Source organism: Eublepharis macularius, chromosome 9 (genome assembly GCF_028583425.1).
Source record: "Eublepharis macularius isolate TG4126 chromosome 9, MPM_Emac_v1.0, whole genome shotgun sequence".
Lineage (NCBI taxonomy): Eukaryota > Metazoa > Chordata > Lepidosauria > Squamata > Eublepharidae > Eublepharis > Eublepharis macularius.
In genome coordinates this window covers 19,149,686-19,165,772 of record NC_072798.1, presented here as the reverse complement: position 1 = coordinate 19,165,772, position 16,087 = coordinate 19,149,686, and the positions used below count along the sequence as shown (strand labels likewise).

The following is a 16,087-nucleotide window of genomic DNA, read 5'->3' as shown; positions in this document are numbered from 1 at the left end:
GTAACCGAGATCAGTCCCCCTGGAGAAAATGGATGCTTTGGAAGGCAGACGCGATGACTGTACGCCCAGCTGAGGTTCCTTCCTAACGCCCAACCTTCCCAACCCTCCCCGCAAACCTCCAGGTGTTTCCCAGACGGGAGCTGGCAACCCGGCTTCGGCTTGCAGGCGGCCCCCTTTCCCGCGCCTGGCAGCCGAACTTTTGGCTCGCCCGGACCCTTCCTTTTCCTGCGCCTTGGAGGTCGCGGCTGGAACTCGCGCGGGCTGATTAGGAGGAGAGGGCCGAGCCGCCTGCTACCGGGCGGGGATCTCCGGGCTCGCCCAAAGGCAGCCTCGTCCTTCCCTTCACGACCACGGGGCTGACGGGCTGCCCCTCGGACGCACCTCGGTTGCCAACCTCCAGGTGAGACCTGGAAATCTCCCGGAATTATATTCATCTCCAGGCGACAGGGAGCAGTTCCCCTGAGGAAAATGGATGCTTTGGTACCTCTTCCTTCCCCGATCTCCACCCTTCCCAGGCTAAGTCCCCAAATCTCCATGAATGTCCCAATCTAGAGCGGGCAACACTAGGCGGCTGGGGCTGCAGGGATGCTCAACTAGCCCGGGAAAGAAAGCGGCCCTATCGCTCTCAGGGGCTGGAGGGAGCCAGAAAACCAAGCACGTTTTTACCTCTTCATCCCCCCAACATGAGATTAAGTGCTGAGAAGCTGGGAGGTGGGCAAGCGGCTGATTTTGGTACACTGGAGTATTTCCCCACTCCGCACTGGCTTCTGCTAGTGTGGCACATCTCTCAGCTTGCACATATCTGCTGCCCCCACCCCTGGCATTAAGGCATGCTGCCCTACTAGGGAGTAAGTCCTGCAGTGGGGCTTATCCCCCTGTAAGCATGCACATCATAGCAACGATTTCAGTGTTTTTTTTTTAAAAAAATAGGGTTGTGCCTCGGCATGCACGCACACACCCAGATCGGTATCTGAAGAAGTGAGCTGTGGCTCACGAAAGCTCATCCCCTACCACACATTTTGTTAGTCTTATAGGTGCTGCTGGACTCCTGCTCTTTTCTACTGCCCATCTTGATCTGACACCTAAATGCACTTGCATGCAAGTACCAATTTTCACAACTCTCCTCCGTGGAAGGAAAGTTGTGACTGTATTTGGAAAAAGAAGCCAAACCAAACCAACACGTGGCTCCCTCACTGCGCCCCAATTTCCACTCTCTGGATCCTGTTCATCAGTTATCATTACCTGCCAGGTCCCCAGCCCCAAGATCGGCATCCTCCCCTTGGTGTTCATTTCCACATAGGCCTCCATGGTTGTTGCTCCTGGATGCTTTGCACCGTGTTCAGAAGGGTTCCCTTCATATGTGCTGAGCACCTCCTCTTGTTGCTGCGGACCCTCCCTCCTTCCTCTCCACTCCCTCTGTTAAAAGAGCCCAGAGTCCAGCTGGAATGCAAACATCTGAGCAGAGCCAGAAAAACCTCCTTATGCTTCTTCTAGGGCCCCATTTGGCAAAAACTCCAGAACTGTGCAAAATCAGTGGTCCCTGGTGCCCTGTGCATGCTGAACATAGACCTAGGACATGGAAGCAAATTGGATTTATTGGAATGGAAATCTACTATACTTAACAGTGCTTTTCTAAGCAGCAGATCCAGAGGAGTTAACCGTGTTAGTCTGTAGTTGCAAAACAATCAAAAGTTCAGTAGTGCCTTTAAGACTAACCAACTTTATTGAGATACAAGCTTTCGAGATCCACAGCTCTCTTTGTCAGATACATCTGACAAAGAGAGTTGTGGTTCTGCAAAACTTCTGCCTCAATAAAGTTGGTTAGTCTTAAAGGTGCTACTGGACTTTTTACTATTTTCTAAGCAGTGTCACCCTTTATAAGCCAGTTTCAGGAGGTTAGCTGTGTTGGTCTGTAGTAGAAGAGCAAGATTCTGGACTAGTAGCACTGTAAAGACCAACTTGATTTCCAGGAGATGAGCTTTTGAGAGTCAAGCTCCCTTCTTGAAAGCTCATATGTTGGAAATCTAGGTGACGTTCTAAACCAGTTAATTTAGAAGGTGGTGGATTGCATTGTAATCTGCTTCTTTTTGGGGTGGTGATCCTAGGGCTAGTTTCTACCAGAGAACTGCAACCATTTCTTCGTACTGTGTCCAGGCCAAATGTACTGGGTACAAAAAGAAAGTGGTATTTCAGGGTGCACTAGATCAAAATGTAAGATGCATGGCGTTTAAGAGAGGATGGTAAGGGCAACAAAAAGGGGGAGAAAAACAATAACCCTGCAAAGCAAGGGTAACCAAGGAGGCTGGAACAACAGGGAAAAAATTGTGGAAAATAACTAAAAATATGAATTAAATTCACTGGTATAAAGTTTAATTAGAAATACATAAGTTAGATTAAAAACATCATATGGTTCTACATATACATACTAAAACCTTGTTTATAAATATAACAAAATCACTAATATATATGCATAATAGTACAACTTATTGCCATATGCACAGAACCAATAAAAACAGACACATTTTGGTCCAAAGGCACTCCTCCTATTTAAGAATGGAATTTCTAAAGATTTGTGTAACAACAACAACATTCGATTTATATACCGCTCTTCAGGACAACTTAATGCCCACTCAGAGTGGTTTACAAAGTATGTTATTATTATCCCCCACAACAATTACTCTGTGAGATGGGTGGAGCTAAGAGAGCTCTGAGAGAGCTGTGACTTGCCCAAGGTCACCCAGCTGGCTTCAAGCGGGGAGTGGGGAATCAAACCCGGTTCCGCAGATTAGAATCCTACTGCTCTTAACCACTACACCAAACTAGCTGGGCAGTCACTTGTGGACCAGTTCTACACTTGTAGAACCACCAGTTCTACAACCACAAGTTGTTGCATTTAGGCTGAATTTAACCTTGAAATGGAATTATCATAGCATGTGGCTTAAGGCCACAATAGTCCTTCATTGGCTCAGGAGCCACAAGTGGTTCTTCTGTGCACTGTTCCCACTGTGACACCTGCCCCATGTCCTAGGAAAGTGAGCAAGATTGTTGCCCTGGACGGCTTGTGGCTGGTAGATGGTCTCACCTTGAAATGCTGTAGGATGGGTAAGTTGCAAGCCTCCCTGAGTTGTGGGTTCTTGTGCCAGGGATGGAGTAAAGGACCCCTCCCGTCCCCTCCCTCCAAATATATGCAGACTGGCTTATGTTCAACAGCAGTAGGGAGAGAGAGACAGCCCAATGCACTCACAGGTACTCTTGTAATTTAAAAGGTTTTGCTTTTAAGATACAATTACTCGTATTAAATATATATTATGAGATGTGTGTGCTGCCTCTGTTAGTCTCTTGCCTTGCAAACCCCAGTAGGGGGTCACCATAAGCCAGCTATGACTTGATGGCACTTTCCACCATGTGCATGATGGGGGAATGGTGCGTGATTCCACACAGTGGTCATGTTGCTCTTTTGGTTGATGGTCAATGTGAATGTGGGGATCTCTGCAAGCTGTGGGGTGAGTACTGCTGGCTAAGATGATCCAGCATGGAATATCACCATTATCTAGTAGTCAGAGCAGAATGAAAGAAGGTAGTAGGGTTTATACCATCGAAGCTGTTTTTTATTGCAGCATGCTTATTGCATTCATTAAGATGGATTGGGGGTGGGGGTGGAGACATTTCTCTGGAGATTGACAAAGCAAGGAAACAATAGACACAATGCACAACAAACACACAACAAACACCATACACAATAAGAAAACTGATACCCACTGAAAACAGATATCCCACAGTAGGTGTTACCTTCTAAAATGTATGCTTAAATCGTCCTTCATTTACTAGCTGTGGACAGCAGGGAATATTTATCTTTCTTCCGCTCCCCCCTTGAAATATTACTATAGCAGTATTCCAGGCATTAGGGACTAGGCTCCCTGAGAAAACTGCATTTCCTGACGCTTGGCATACGGCCACAATAAGTACCAGGGAAGCGAACAAAAGAAGAGACTCTCCCCTCCCTGCTGCTGATAATTTCCCAGTAAGGAAGGGGGGCCGGCAGCAGATGTGGAGTCTCACAAGGGTTTTGTAGAGAGCGATTCAGTTTCCATAGGTTTGCCAACTCTGGCTTGGGAAATTCCTTGAAATGTGGGGGTGGTGCCTGGAGAGGACGGAAGCTGGGTAAGGGAGGGGGCTCAGCAGGGAGGTAATACCCTGTATAGGGACCACCATCCAAAGCTGCCCCTTCCTTCAGGGGATCTAATCTTTGTAGCCTGGAGATCAGTTGTCATTCCCAGAGGACTCTGGGTCTCCTCTGCAGGTGGGCAACTCTAGTTGTGCTTCCGCTCTTGAAATCAAGCGTGCAGGAGGGTCTGGATTGGGCTCAGAATGATCCGATCTGCTTTCTGATTGCTTTGGGTCACAAAGCCAAATTGTGGATCGAATGGGAGGAGAGGTTGCCCATTCATTGATTTTTATTTATTTCAGATTGATGGTAACTAGTCAAGGCCAGCCCAAGGCTCTGTCCCCCTGGTCAAGGATGCCATTCTCTGGAAAGCATTGCAATCCTCAAAGGTTCTGCAAGAAGGAAATCTCAAAAGCCAGGGGCTCAAGAACCAAGTTCGAACTAGGCTAAGGAATTCAAGGTTCAGAGGCCGCAGCTGATGGAAAGCTTCCTGCTGTCATGGAGGACTGCAGACAGACAGGACGAAGCCTTAAGGCAAGAGATAAGGATGGCATTTGCTCTTTGTGGGGAAACTGATCTCTAAGCTGGTCTCTGTGCACATACATGGTCTGGGAATGGGGAAGGGTCTTTGCCAAGATCAATTATTAGATTAAATGCTTGAGAGGAACTGCTTGCTTGAAGCAACATGCAAGACTTGCCAGGAGGAAGTCGGACCAGGAGTTGCTTGCTATTGCAAAATATCACTCCAGACCATTCTTCATTCTTTCATGAGAGAGATCCCCTCTTGAGATGTGACCACTTGGTGTACAGAAGAGTTTGTTTCCAGATATTGATGCAATTAACTTTGACGTTCTCTGCGAAAGCATGAAACGTTTTCCTTTGAAGTTCTTCTCTGCACATAAAAGTCCCTTAATGTCACCTGAGAATTCATAGTGTCAAAAGATTCATCCCAGATACAATGAAGTCAATGTGAAATTATCAGCAACAGTGGGAAGGAAATACAGAGATAGACACTGATAACAGGGATTAAACTGGCAACAGTTTTATTAAAGGCCGAGTGTGTAACATTTTGCTTTAAATTTGGCCCATAGATGGAGAGTCCAAATTCTCCAGAGGAAGACTCTTTAACAATCTAACAGTCAGGAAGTTTTTCCTAATGTTTAGCTCCAAATTCTTTTGGTTTAATTTAAACCTATTAGTTCTGGTCTGACCAGCTGGGGCAACAGAAAACAACTCTACCCCATCCTTTATATGACAGCCCTTCAAATATTCGAAGATGGCTATCATATCACCTCTTAGTGGTCTCCTCTCCAAGCTAAACATACCCATCTCCTTCAACCTTTCCACATAGGACTTGATCTCCAGACCCCTCACTACCTTTGTTGCCCTCCTTTGGACACATTCCAGCTTGTCAACATCCTTCTTAAACTGCAGCACCCAAAACAGAAGACAATACTCCAAATGAGTAAAGTGGTGCCATCACATCGCATGATCTGGACACCGTATTTCTTTTGATGTAGCCCAAAATAACATCTGCCTTTTTAGCTGCCACATCACATTGCTGATTCATGTTCAGTCTATGGTCTACTACGACCCCTAGATCCTTTTCACATGTACTACTTCCAGGACAAGTCTCACCAATCCTATATGTATGCATTTGATTTTTTTCTACTTACATGCAGACATTTACATTTGTCTCTGTTGAAATTCATTTTCTTAGTTTTAGCCCAATTTTCTAGCCTATCAAGATCATCCTGAATCTTGATTCTATCTTCTACTGTTTAACTACCCTTCCCAATTTAGTATCGTCTGCACATTTAATGAGCATCCCCTCTATTCCTTCAGCCAAGCCATTTATAAAGATGTTGAACAACACAGGGCTCAGGACAGATCTCTGAGGCATTCCACCTGTCATTCCTCTCCAACAGTATAAGGAACCATTTACAAGCACTCTTGGGGTACAATCTATCAACCAAGTACAAATCCACCTAACAGTAGTAGGATTCAAACCACACTTTACCAACTCGTTGACAAGAATATCATGTAAAATCTTATCAAAAGCCTTAATAAAATCAAAGATATCCACAGCATCCCCCTGATTGGCCAAAGTAATAACTGTCAAAACAGGAGATAAGGGTAATCTGGTAAGACTTATTCTTCAGGAATCCTTGCTGGCTCTTAGTAAACACAGCTTTCTTTTCTAAAAGCTCAGGGACTGACTGATGATTTGTTTTAAAACCTCTCCATGTATGGACATTAAACTGACAGGTAAGGGATTACTTGGATCCTCCTTTCTTCCCTTCTTGGACATGGGCACAACCTTTGTCTACCTCAAACCTTCTGGCACCTCACCTGTTCTCCAAGAATTCTCAAAGACTATAGACAAAGGATCCACAATTACACCAGCAAGTGCCTTTACTATCCTGGCATGCAATTCATCTGGCCCCAAGAGTTTGATTTCATTTAAAGAAGCTTGGTGTTCATGTACCACCCCTATACCTATCTGAGGCGGCAACTCCCTTCTTTGTTGTGTATTCTTTTTGCCAAATAGAGTACAGTTTCTCTTGCGAAAGAAGACTGAAGCAAAGTAGGAGTTGAGCAGTTCTGCCTTCTATCGCCTGTTAAAAGTCCACTTTCCTCTTCTTGCAGTAGGGCTATCACTTGTTCTCTTTCTTGCTCCGAACATAACCAGAGAACTCTCAGTAGTCTACGCTCATACTAACGTTTAGCCTTTCTAACAGTCTCCCTACAACTTTGGCTGATTATATTCATCCTCGGTTGTATGCCTCTTCTTCCATTTCATAAATGTGTCCTTTTAAATTCTCAGCTCATTAGAAAGCTGTTTAGGGAGCCATCCTGGTTTCTTTAGGTGCCTCTCATTTTCCTTTTCAGGAGTATAATTTGCAATTGCGCTTCAATAGCTCACTTTTAAAAAACGTCCACCTATGTTGAACTCCTTTCCATAAGATTTTAAATCCCAAAATGGCATAGTCACAAGTGCTATCTTCACCTGGTCGATCAGTTCTTCTCTATTGGTCAGAATCAGGTCCAAGATCTCAGCCCTCCCTTGTTTCCTCCTCCACCTTCTGAAAGATGAAATTGTCAGCAAGGCAAGTCAGGAATTGTCATTCCTTTTTTGCAGAGTTCAACTTCCAGCAGATATCAGGGTAATTGACTTCTCCCATGACCACTATGGCCTGCCCCTTTGAAAGTTTCTTAATCGGGTCTAGGAATGTAGCATCCAAGTTTTCTGCCTGGCTTGGTGGTCTATAGCAGACCCCACAATAATATCACTATTATTCCTTGTTTTATTTTTACTCAGAGGCACCCAGCTGGCCTTCCACACTCGTGTATTTTCTCATAAATATATACATCCTTGACATATAATGCTACTCCCTTCCTTTTTTGGTCTATTCCTTTTAAACAAGTTACACCCTTCAACCCCAGTATTTCAATTGTAAGTATTATGTCTTGAGCCTGGTGCTCAGAATAATTGCAGCCCAGAGTGATTTCAGCCAAAACAAGGTTCTTTATTGCCAACCAGAACAGACAGACAACAGCAGACACTACTCACTAGAAGACAACTCACAAGCTGAACAGAAGCCCTCAATATATACACAGAAACCCCGCCCCAAGAATAGCCAGTAACCAGTAGGAACATGTACTTTACGATACCATCATTTGCATGAACTATATACAATGTATAAGATAGGCAGGCCAGTGATTGGTCTTTATTCCTCAGGACCGATTGGCTGCTGCCTACAGAAAGTAACCAATGAAGTGCAGGCAAACGTAACCAATGAGAATGCAGGCATTAGGAAACTTGACATAACCTGAAGCTAAGCACAGTGCACAACATTCAATACAGTAAATACTTCAGAGGCTTTGCTTGGCTTAACTGAACCCAATACACAACAGTGAGTCTCGTCAATTGCGAGAGCAGCCCCATCCACATCAAGGCGACTCTTTAATCCCTGATCAGCCTCATGATTGACCAATAGCATCTCAGTCTTGCTGGACTGACCTTCAGCTGTTATCCCTGCCTCCATACATTTGTTCAGAACACCTGACAACTCACATGACTCTGTCAATGAGCAGAAGGAGAGCTGGGCATCATTTGCATGCTGGTGGCATCACATATTCCAAATCTCTGGACAAGCTCTCCCAGGAGCTTGATGCAGATATTGAACTGCACAAAGAACTGAATGGGACCGTATGAAACTTTGTAGAATAAATAGCATGGAGCACAGCACCTATTCCCCAAGTACCACCCTTTGGACCCAATCAGTGTGATAGGACAGGAACCACTGGAGTGTTATGTCCCCCAACATCCATTTCGGCAAACTGGTCCAGGAGAATACCATGCCTGATGGTACTGAAAGACCTCCAGAGGTCCAGGAAAAGCAATAGGGTCACATTTCCCCTCTCTGTTTCCCAATGAAGATCATCCTCTGTATGACCAAAGCAGTTTCTATCCCCAAGCCAGGTAGGAATTCAGCCTGAAATGGGTCTACATAATATCAACTAAGAAGGCACAGCAACCACCCGCTACAGCACCTTGCTCCAAAAAGAAATACGTTCTGCAGGGGGAAAAGGGTTCTTTAAAAGGAGTTCTGTGATCTGCTTCTTCAAGACGGTTGGCACTACCCAGTCCTTCAGCAGAGCCACTCATCATCATCACCATCATCTTTATTGCATTGGCTCACAGCCTTAGCAATTAACACCAACAGAGTCCCAACAACATCAGAATTACAACAGAGCCATTCATTACGTCTGTGATTCTGCCGGGGACCTCCCCCAGCTCCTTTACTAAGAGGTCACAACCCAAGACGGGCAAAGGTTGAGCTCAGATTTGGCAGTTGCAAACCTCCCCCATCCTTGGCTTTAAGAACTGCAACTCATCCAAACAACTCGTAAAATCCTGGGCTCTGATAATATGCTGAGATTGGGCTGACAAACTGCTGGCCTCCAGGTCCTTAAAAAGGATACGAGCTATCTTATCAAAAAAAATAACCTTAGCAAACAAGTCACAGCCTTGGTTCGAGCGATTCGATCTGCAAAACAACAAGCCCCACATTGTCAGAGCTTATCTCGCAAGAGGCCTGATGTAAGAACTCTCTCGTGTCTTGGGAAACAGATCCCAAGGTGACCTCCGGTGCTTGGCTGCCGTTGTAGCCACAGACCAGGCATGAAAAGACACTCTAACTGTATTTGTGTTTGTTTTGAGTTTTTCTCCACTTGTTCTCAGTCTGCCTTCCTTCCCACTTTGTCGCTCAGTAAACCAGAGGGCAAAATAGTATTTGCAAATTGCAAGACTGAAGAGGACATCTTGGAGCAAGGCTAGTCTTAGACCAGGGGTCCCCTACGTGGCGCCCATGGGCACCGTGGCACCTGCCAACACATTTCTTTGGGTCTGCAAAGTGGTTTTAGAAAGTGGGTGGAGCCAAGTGGGGATTTTGCCAAGCATTGCCTCTGAGGGGCAACTGGAGATTTGATTTGCAGTGCAGATTTTTAAAAACATGGCATGGGCAGAAGCTATTTCTACAGCACAAGGACCTTCACTGTGTGACTGAAGGTAAGCTGTAGCAGCCATTTTGTTGCAACCGTTTTGTGGCTGCACCCGCCACGCTGTGTTGGGGTGTTGGGCAGCCTAATCTGAGACCTTGTTTCAGCTGTGCGCAGAAAGAAAGAAGTCATTCCAATTTGGTGCCGCTTCTGTCCTTCTTGCCTAGGGAGCCCTAGGCAGGTATCCTCACCCCCTGCTTAACTCGATCCCTGCAGTATTAAAAGCAGAAACCTCATAAGATACTGGTATCTTCCAACGGTCTGGCTGCAGTCTTATTTTTGATGCTTTGCATGGCATGAAAGTAAATAGCATCAGATGTTCTGCTCTGTCTCTGGAGCTAAGCAGGGTCAGCCTTGGTTAGCAATTGGATGGGAAACCTCCAAAGAAGACTAGGGTTGCAGAGGTAGGTAATGGCAGAGGTAGGTAATGTTAGTCTCTTGCCTTGAAAACCCCAGTAGGAGTCGCCATAAGTCAGCTATGACTTGATGACACTTTCCACCCCTGCTCTGCTAAGGCCAGCTTCCCCCTCTTTTTCAGAGCCTGTTCTCACTCCAATGTCTTGCAGTGTACCCATCCCCAGTGTACCCACCTTCTGTTGGCTGCTTTTTAACGTCCTGGCATCTTTTCTCCAGCTCCATCTGAAATATCTGCTCCCCCCTCTAGAAAGCAGTAGCAGGAGGCATGCCATCGGATGGATTCGATGGGGCCACCCCAAGAGAATACCTTACAGATAGAATGGCAGAGAGCCCAGGACAAAATCCCCAAGGGACCTCAGCAAAGAGAGGGAAGAAAAGAGACACAAAAAAAAACGTTGACCGTGAATGCTGCATTTTTTAGACCAAATGATGGCAGCCCTGATGAGGGCTGGCCCGTTTAGCTGTTTTTGATGAGGTTATTGTATGTGAGTTGATGTTCTTGGCTCAATTGCTAGCGCTGCAAATGCTTTAGCCCTTCTGGCCTTGAGACTTGTGTGGGTGTGTTATATTTTGGCTGAGTTCCTATAGCTGAAGAATGTATAGAATAATTTACCAATGAGCAAGTCAAAAACCAATCTAATAATTTAGTAAGATGTTCAACTGGGCGCAAAAAGGTGACAACCCAAAGAGAAATGGATGTTTAGCTCCCGTAAATCAGGATGGTAGAGGGAGGGGAGACAGTAGGGTTGCCAACTGGTCTGGAGCCAAAGCCACACTCTTAAGGGGATGCTGTTTACTAGCTGATGTTATTTACTTCTGTGCTATGCACAGCATCAACTGGACACTTCCACATGTTAAGTCTCTATTAAAAGGACAGGGCCTATTTCCCCTGGCCAGCTGGCAACTCCAGGCAAAGGCAAACGTAAGGAGCAACTTCTCAATTTTTTGTAGGGGTGGGTAGAGGAACTTTTTAAACACTTGGGGATAAGAAAAACACTTTGAGTGGGGTAGAGAAGAGCACTTTTTAACACTTCGAGCAGACAAAAATACTTCTAGGTAGAGAGAAATACTTTAGCACCTGCAGGGAGAAGGAAATGCTTTGGAAAATAAGATTTTTGTAAAAAATTGTTCACGCTTCAGAGGGAAAAACTGGATGCTGTCATTGCCATTTGGAATCTTTGGAGCATGTTGAGAATTGTAATTCTCTGCGGTCTATAGACCTGAGAGCTGAGGGGTGTTGACTGGTACTTTCTTCCTAGCTCTCCTGAAACTTTGTTGTATGGAAATCAGGGCATTTTAGTACCCCCACAAGCCAGCAGGGAACCCAGAAAGAGATTTCTGAGATGAATCTTACCAAGAAAATAGTAGCTAGTAGCTAGTTTCCAGGCCTCCAACCCACCCCCCAGGCCCAGAATCTGTTCTTTCAAGGAAGTCGGAGGCTAGCTGCTCCTGACCTGAACATAGAATGCTCTTTCACTGGGGTCATTTTGTAGAAAACGTGCTGGAGGACCTCATTAGCATAACTCATTAGCATATGCCATGCCTCTTGCCATCACCAGAAGTGTGTCATTAGTATAACTGATTTGCATGTGCCACACCCCCTGACATCACCTATCCTGGCTGTTTTGGACCCAATCCTGGCCATTCAGGGCTGTAATTGGGCCCAAAATGGCAAAAAGGGGCTGAAAATGGCTGAAAAGGGGCCCAAAATGGTCAGGATCGGGCCACTGCTGAGTGGGAGAGTGATCCACCACCCGTCAGAGGCCCGATCCAGGCCGTTTCGGCTCCAATCCAGGCTGAAACGGGCCCAAAATGGCCAAGAGTGAGGTGGGTGGGGCCACCTGACATGTGACCTCTTTGGGGAACTGCCGGAACTGTGTTCCGGCGTGTTCCCCCTCGAAATGAGCCCTGCTCTTTCATCTGTGTAGTCTAACATAGCTTCTGTTTGACTCCAGTAAATCTCTCAAAATTTGGAAGCCTCACAGAGACAAAAGAAAAAAATGTATAAAAGATCTCCTACAGTTTGGTTTCAATTTTCTCCTCACGGGGCTGTAATTGAGTTTTAAACAATGCTGGATAGAGCTGCTCACGAACGATCTCCCAGCACCTTGTCTATGACCCCAGGTGCTTTTAAAAAAAATCTGTCCTTCAATTACTCTTCTAATTAATGAAGCAGACATCGCTTTTTACAATCCCCAGACAACAGAGTCTGTCTCAAGTGTGACCTGCTATGGAGCCAATTTAGTAGCTCTCCTTAATCATCGGGGAGGGAGGGGGTTCATTTCTTTCACAGAAGCTCCACAACAAGAGAATGTGTTCACTAACTGATATCTAATTCTTGCAGCTAGAGATCATTAGCTTAGAAAATAAAGACAAAATTGATAAGTAGTGATTGAATTTAACATATAGAGACATTCCCTTATATTTAACAATGTTAAGAAAGTGGTAATTTGTGGACTTGCCCCAAGATCACTGTGGTCTTATTTTGTCGCACACCTTGACTGTTGTAGGATATGTTTTAGTTGTTTTTGATATTAAAGTTACTTTATGCTGCTTCTGAGTCTGGTCTTTTATCAACAGACTGATAAATATCACACACACACCATATTAAACCAGGGTGGGAGCAATCTGGTTTTTGGCTACTTGGTGCCCATGAGGGAAAAATGGTGCCAAAGTGGGTGGGACCCTTTAAAGTACATTGTATCTTCCACACAGTGTGCTCACATGCTTGAATGTGTTCTGACAGAAAGGAATGCAGAAAGCACAAGGAAATTATAGGAAGAGAACAAACCGAGGCTGATGCTGCGTAGAAGGTCCAACAAAAACAACTGGCAGTTCCAACTCCCAAACCACAGCAAAGTCTCTCTGTAGAAGGCAGCCTTTGTCTCACTCCCCTCCCCTTTAAGTCATCCATTTATGTTAAGGCCTGAATACTAAATGCATGGTCAAATGAATCCTTCTCCAATCACATTTGTGCCCTTTATGCAGAGTATATTCTGGAACTTTATATTGCCCGCCTTGCTTCTCCAGTGACAGATTACTAGTTCCAAGCTGTGGTTCATTTTTTCTCAGAGCGGAACTACAAGTGACAAAAGGCACAGATTGGACACTTGTCAGCTTCCCTCAAGTTTTGATGGGAAATGTAGGCAGCTTGGCGGAATGTTGGACAAGTGACAGTTGAAAAGTCTATTGGACAGCAGTCAGAGAGCGAAGCTGCGAGACCAGGATGCCTACATTTCCCATCAAAACTTGAGGGAAGCTGACAAGTGTCCAACCTGTGCCTTTTGTCACTTGTAGTACCGCTCTCAGACTAAGGGCAATTTTCCTCATACGGACAGTGGATAGATACCAGAAAACTTGTAAAAACCTCTAAATTGTTATAAGCACCAGGCTGAAGTTTAGTGGGTCCCTGCTCATTGAATTTATTAATGTACAAAACCGCAGACTGCGCTTATTATCTGTTCCCTATGTGCATGGTATAATCTTGATTGGAAATGGGAAGGTATGGATGATTTAAACTAAACACCCTCCACCATACATTCCTTGGGCATTCTGTTCTGTGTTTCCCCATCCCCACCACTTAATGAGTAATGAGCAATCTCACATGACAGGGCATTCTAAGAAGTGACACAACCATTGTGAAACTCAACCTCTGCAATAAGAAGATCATTAGCTGGTCTTCAGATGCCAGGAAAAAGCTGTTTCATTCTAGATGCCTATCTGATTTATCTCTTAGTGGTAATTTTCAGTTAAGTGTAAGTAAGTAAGCCAGTAAGGATCCCAAGAGGAAGAAAGGCAAGTTAATTTTTAAAAATGAATAAATAAATGATGTTTGCTGTGTCTTGCTGCTGAACGTTGATGATGTATGTTTGTTCGGTTAGGTTGATTTTAAAGTTTGTTTTGTATCCTAGATTGTATTAGATTGTTAGCCACCTTTGAGATATCTTTTTGAAGGATGGGACTTAAATATTTTAGTCAGTCAAATAATGCTGTTATTAAAAATGAGGACAGAGAATCCTCTACATTTATATTGTGTTGAGTACCACACAAATAACAATGTCTTGACCTATACATTCTAATTTTTTCTTTTCCTTCAGTTCATGTGTGTATATTTCAGCATGGATTCCATATATGTTTGACATTTCTGTATGTTTAGATATAACGCTTTACAAACCTGCAACCACGTTTAGTCCGGCTGGGCCGCGGCACCCCATATTGCCCAACCGCCTCAAGGCTCTCTCGCACTGAAGAGCCCCATTCAGAAAAGAGCAGTTCCCGGAATCTTCAGTTAAGGGCTCTAAGGTAGTATAATTGGGAAAGAACTTTATCTGTTGAAGTTCTTGAGAGCCACTTCCAGTCAGAGGAGACGGCACTCGATGGGCCAATGGTCTGACTTGTTATAAGGCAGCTTAATAGGTTTAATTCCTCACAGGGCAATTAACAGCCCCCAGGGTCACTTTGGGATGGGGAAATAGTGCCGAGGGAGGGGGGAGGCTGAAGGTCCTCATCTTGAACTGTGGTCTCAAATCAGAGCTGGGCCCCTGAGGCACTTAGGAACCCAGTTCCCAGCAGCTGTTGGCTTACTAAAGGGAATGAGAGTCAGATTGGGGGAACACAACTTGTTCAAAAGTGTGATGTAGAGCTAAGCTACAAGAGATGAATTACACAAGGACGTGCACACGAAGGGAGTTGCAATGTTAGCTGGGAAACTGAGTTTTAAGAGATGGGAAGGCTCTGTCAATTTCCCCTCTCTACAGGGCCAGCAAAGATCACTCCTCAGAGGGTTTGTTAATTTCCTCTTTGCCTCCCAGAAGGGGAGGTGAAACTGCCTGAGCCTTAGGGAGGCAAAGAGGAAATTAACAAACCCCCTGAGGAGTCATCTTTGCTGGCTCTGTAGAGAGGGGAAATTGACAAAGCCTTCAGATCTCTTTTAAAACTCAGCTTCCCGGCTAACATTGTGACTCCCTTCACATGCACGTCCTCGTGTAATTTGTCTCTTGTAGCTTAGCTCTAAGAGCCAACATGTTGTGAACCAGTACATCCTAAATGTTAAAGGCTCTTTTGCCTGCAAAAAAAAAGAAAAGAAAAAAAAGGTGTCTGACTGATCTAAAATGCCAATGCTAGTATTATTTGAAAATCAGTATAGACAGATATTGTCGAAGGCTTTCACGGCCGGAGAACGGTGGTTGTTGTGGATTTTCCGGGCTGTATAGCCATGGTCTTCGCATTGTAGTTCCTGATGTTTTGCCAGCAGCTGTGGCTGGCATCTTCAGAGGTGTAGCACCAAAAGACAGAGATCTCTCAGTGTCAGTGTCAGGACACTGAGAGATCTCTGTCTTTTGGTGCTACACCTCTGAAGATGCCAGCCACAGCTGCTGGAGAAATGTCAGGAACTACAATGCCAAGACCACGGCAATACAGCCCGGAAAATCGACAACAACCACAGTATAGACAGAGATTGTATTTGCATATGGAAAAGACTGTGATCTCTGGGATTTACTGATGCATACATAATAAGTTAGCTCTTTCACACACTAGAATGTTTCCATCCCCTGCACTTCTTCTAATGCTCTCCTGTGCTTCAGACCTAACATCAGCATAGACGATGCATTCACATGATATTTCCAAAAACCAGAGCTGTGCAGCAGTCCCTGGTTCTAAGCTAGGTTATCTTAGGTCATTTCCACATGCTCTTAAAGGGCCGGCCCACTCACCGAATGCTGGCAGCTTTCCCCCAGGAATCCACATGGCTCTGTTTGGCTTCCATTTGGCTTCCATGTTTTGGCACCTTTTTTGGGAGTGCGGAAAGTACGTTCCAAGAAAAGGCACTGAAAACATGGAAGCCAAATGAAAGCCAAACAGCCCACAGCTGGTTTGCAAATGGAGCCGTGTGGATTCTTGGGGAAAAGCCACCAGCGTTCGATGAGAGGGTCGTCCCTT

The 16,087-nt window shown here is 45.0% G+C and overlaps 1 protein-coding gene across 1 annotated transcript in view; it reads right to left on the bottom strand.

Moving 5' to 3' along the window:
- The window catches only part of LOC129335809 (uncharacterized), a 48,274-nt gene extending 46,893 nt beyond the window's left edge, over positions 1-1,381 (bottom strand). The window contains exon 1 of the mRNA XM_054988608.1: positions 1,243-1,381. Within this exon, the coding sequence (XP_054844583.1) occupies positions 1,243-1,308 (66 nt within the window). The 5' untranslated portion in view covers positions 1,309-1,381. The remainder of the gene's footprint in view (positions 1-1,242) is intronic.
- Between the last annotated feature and the right edge of the window lie 14,706 nt (positions 1,382-16,087).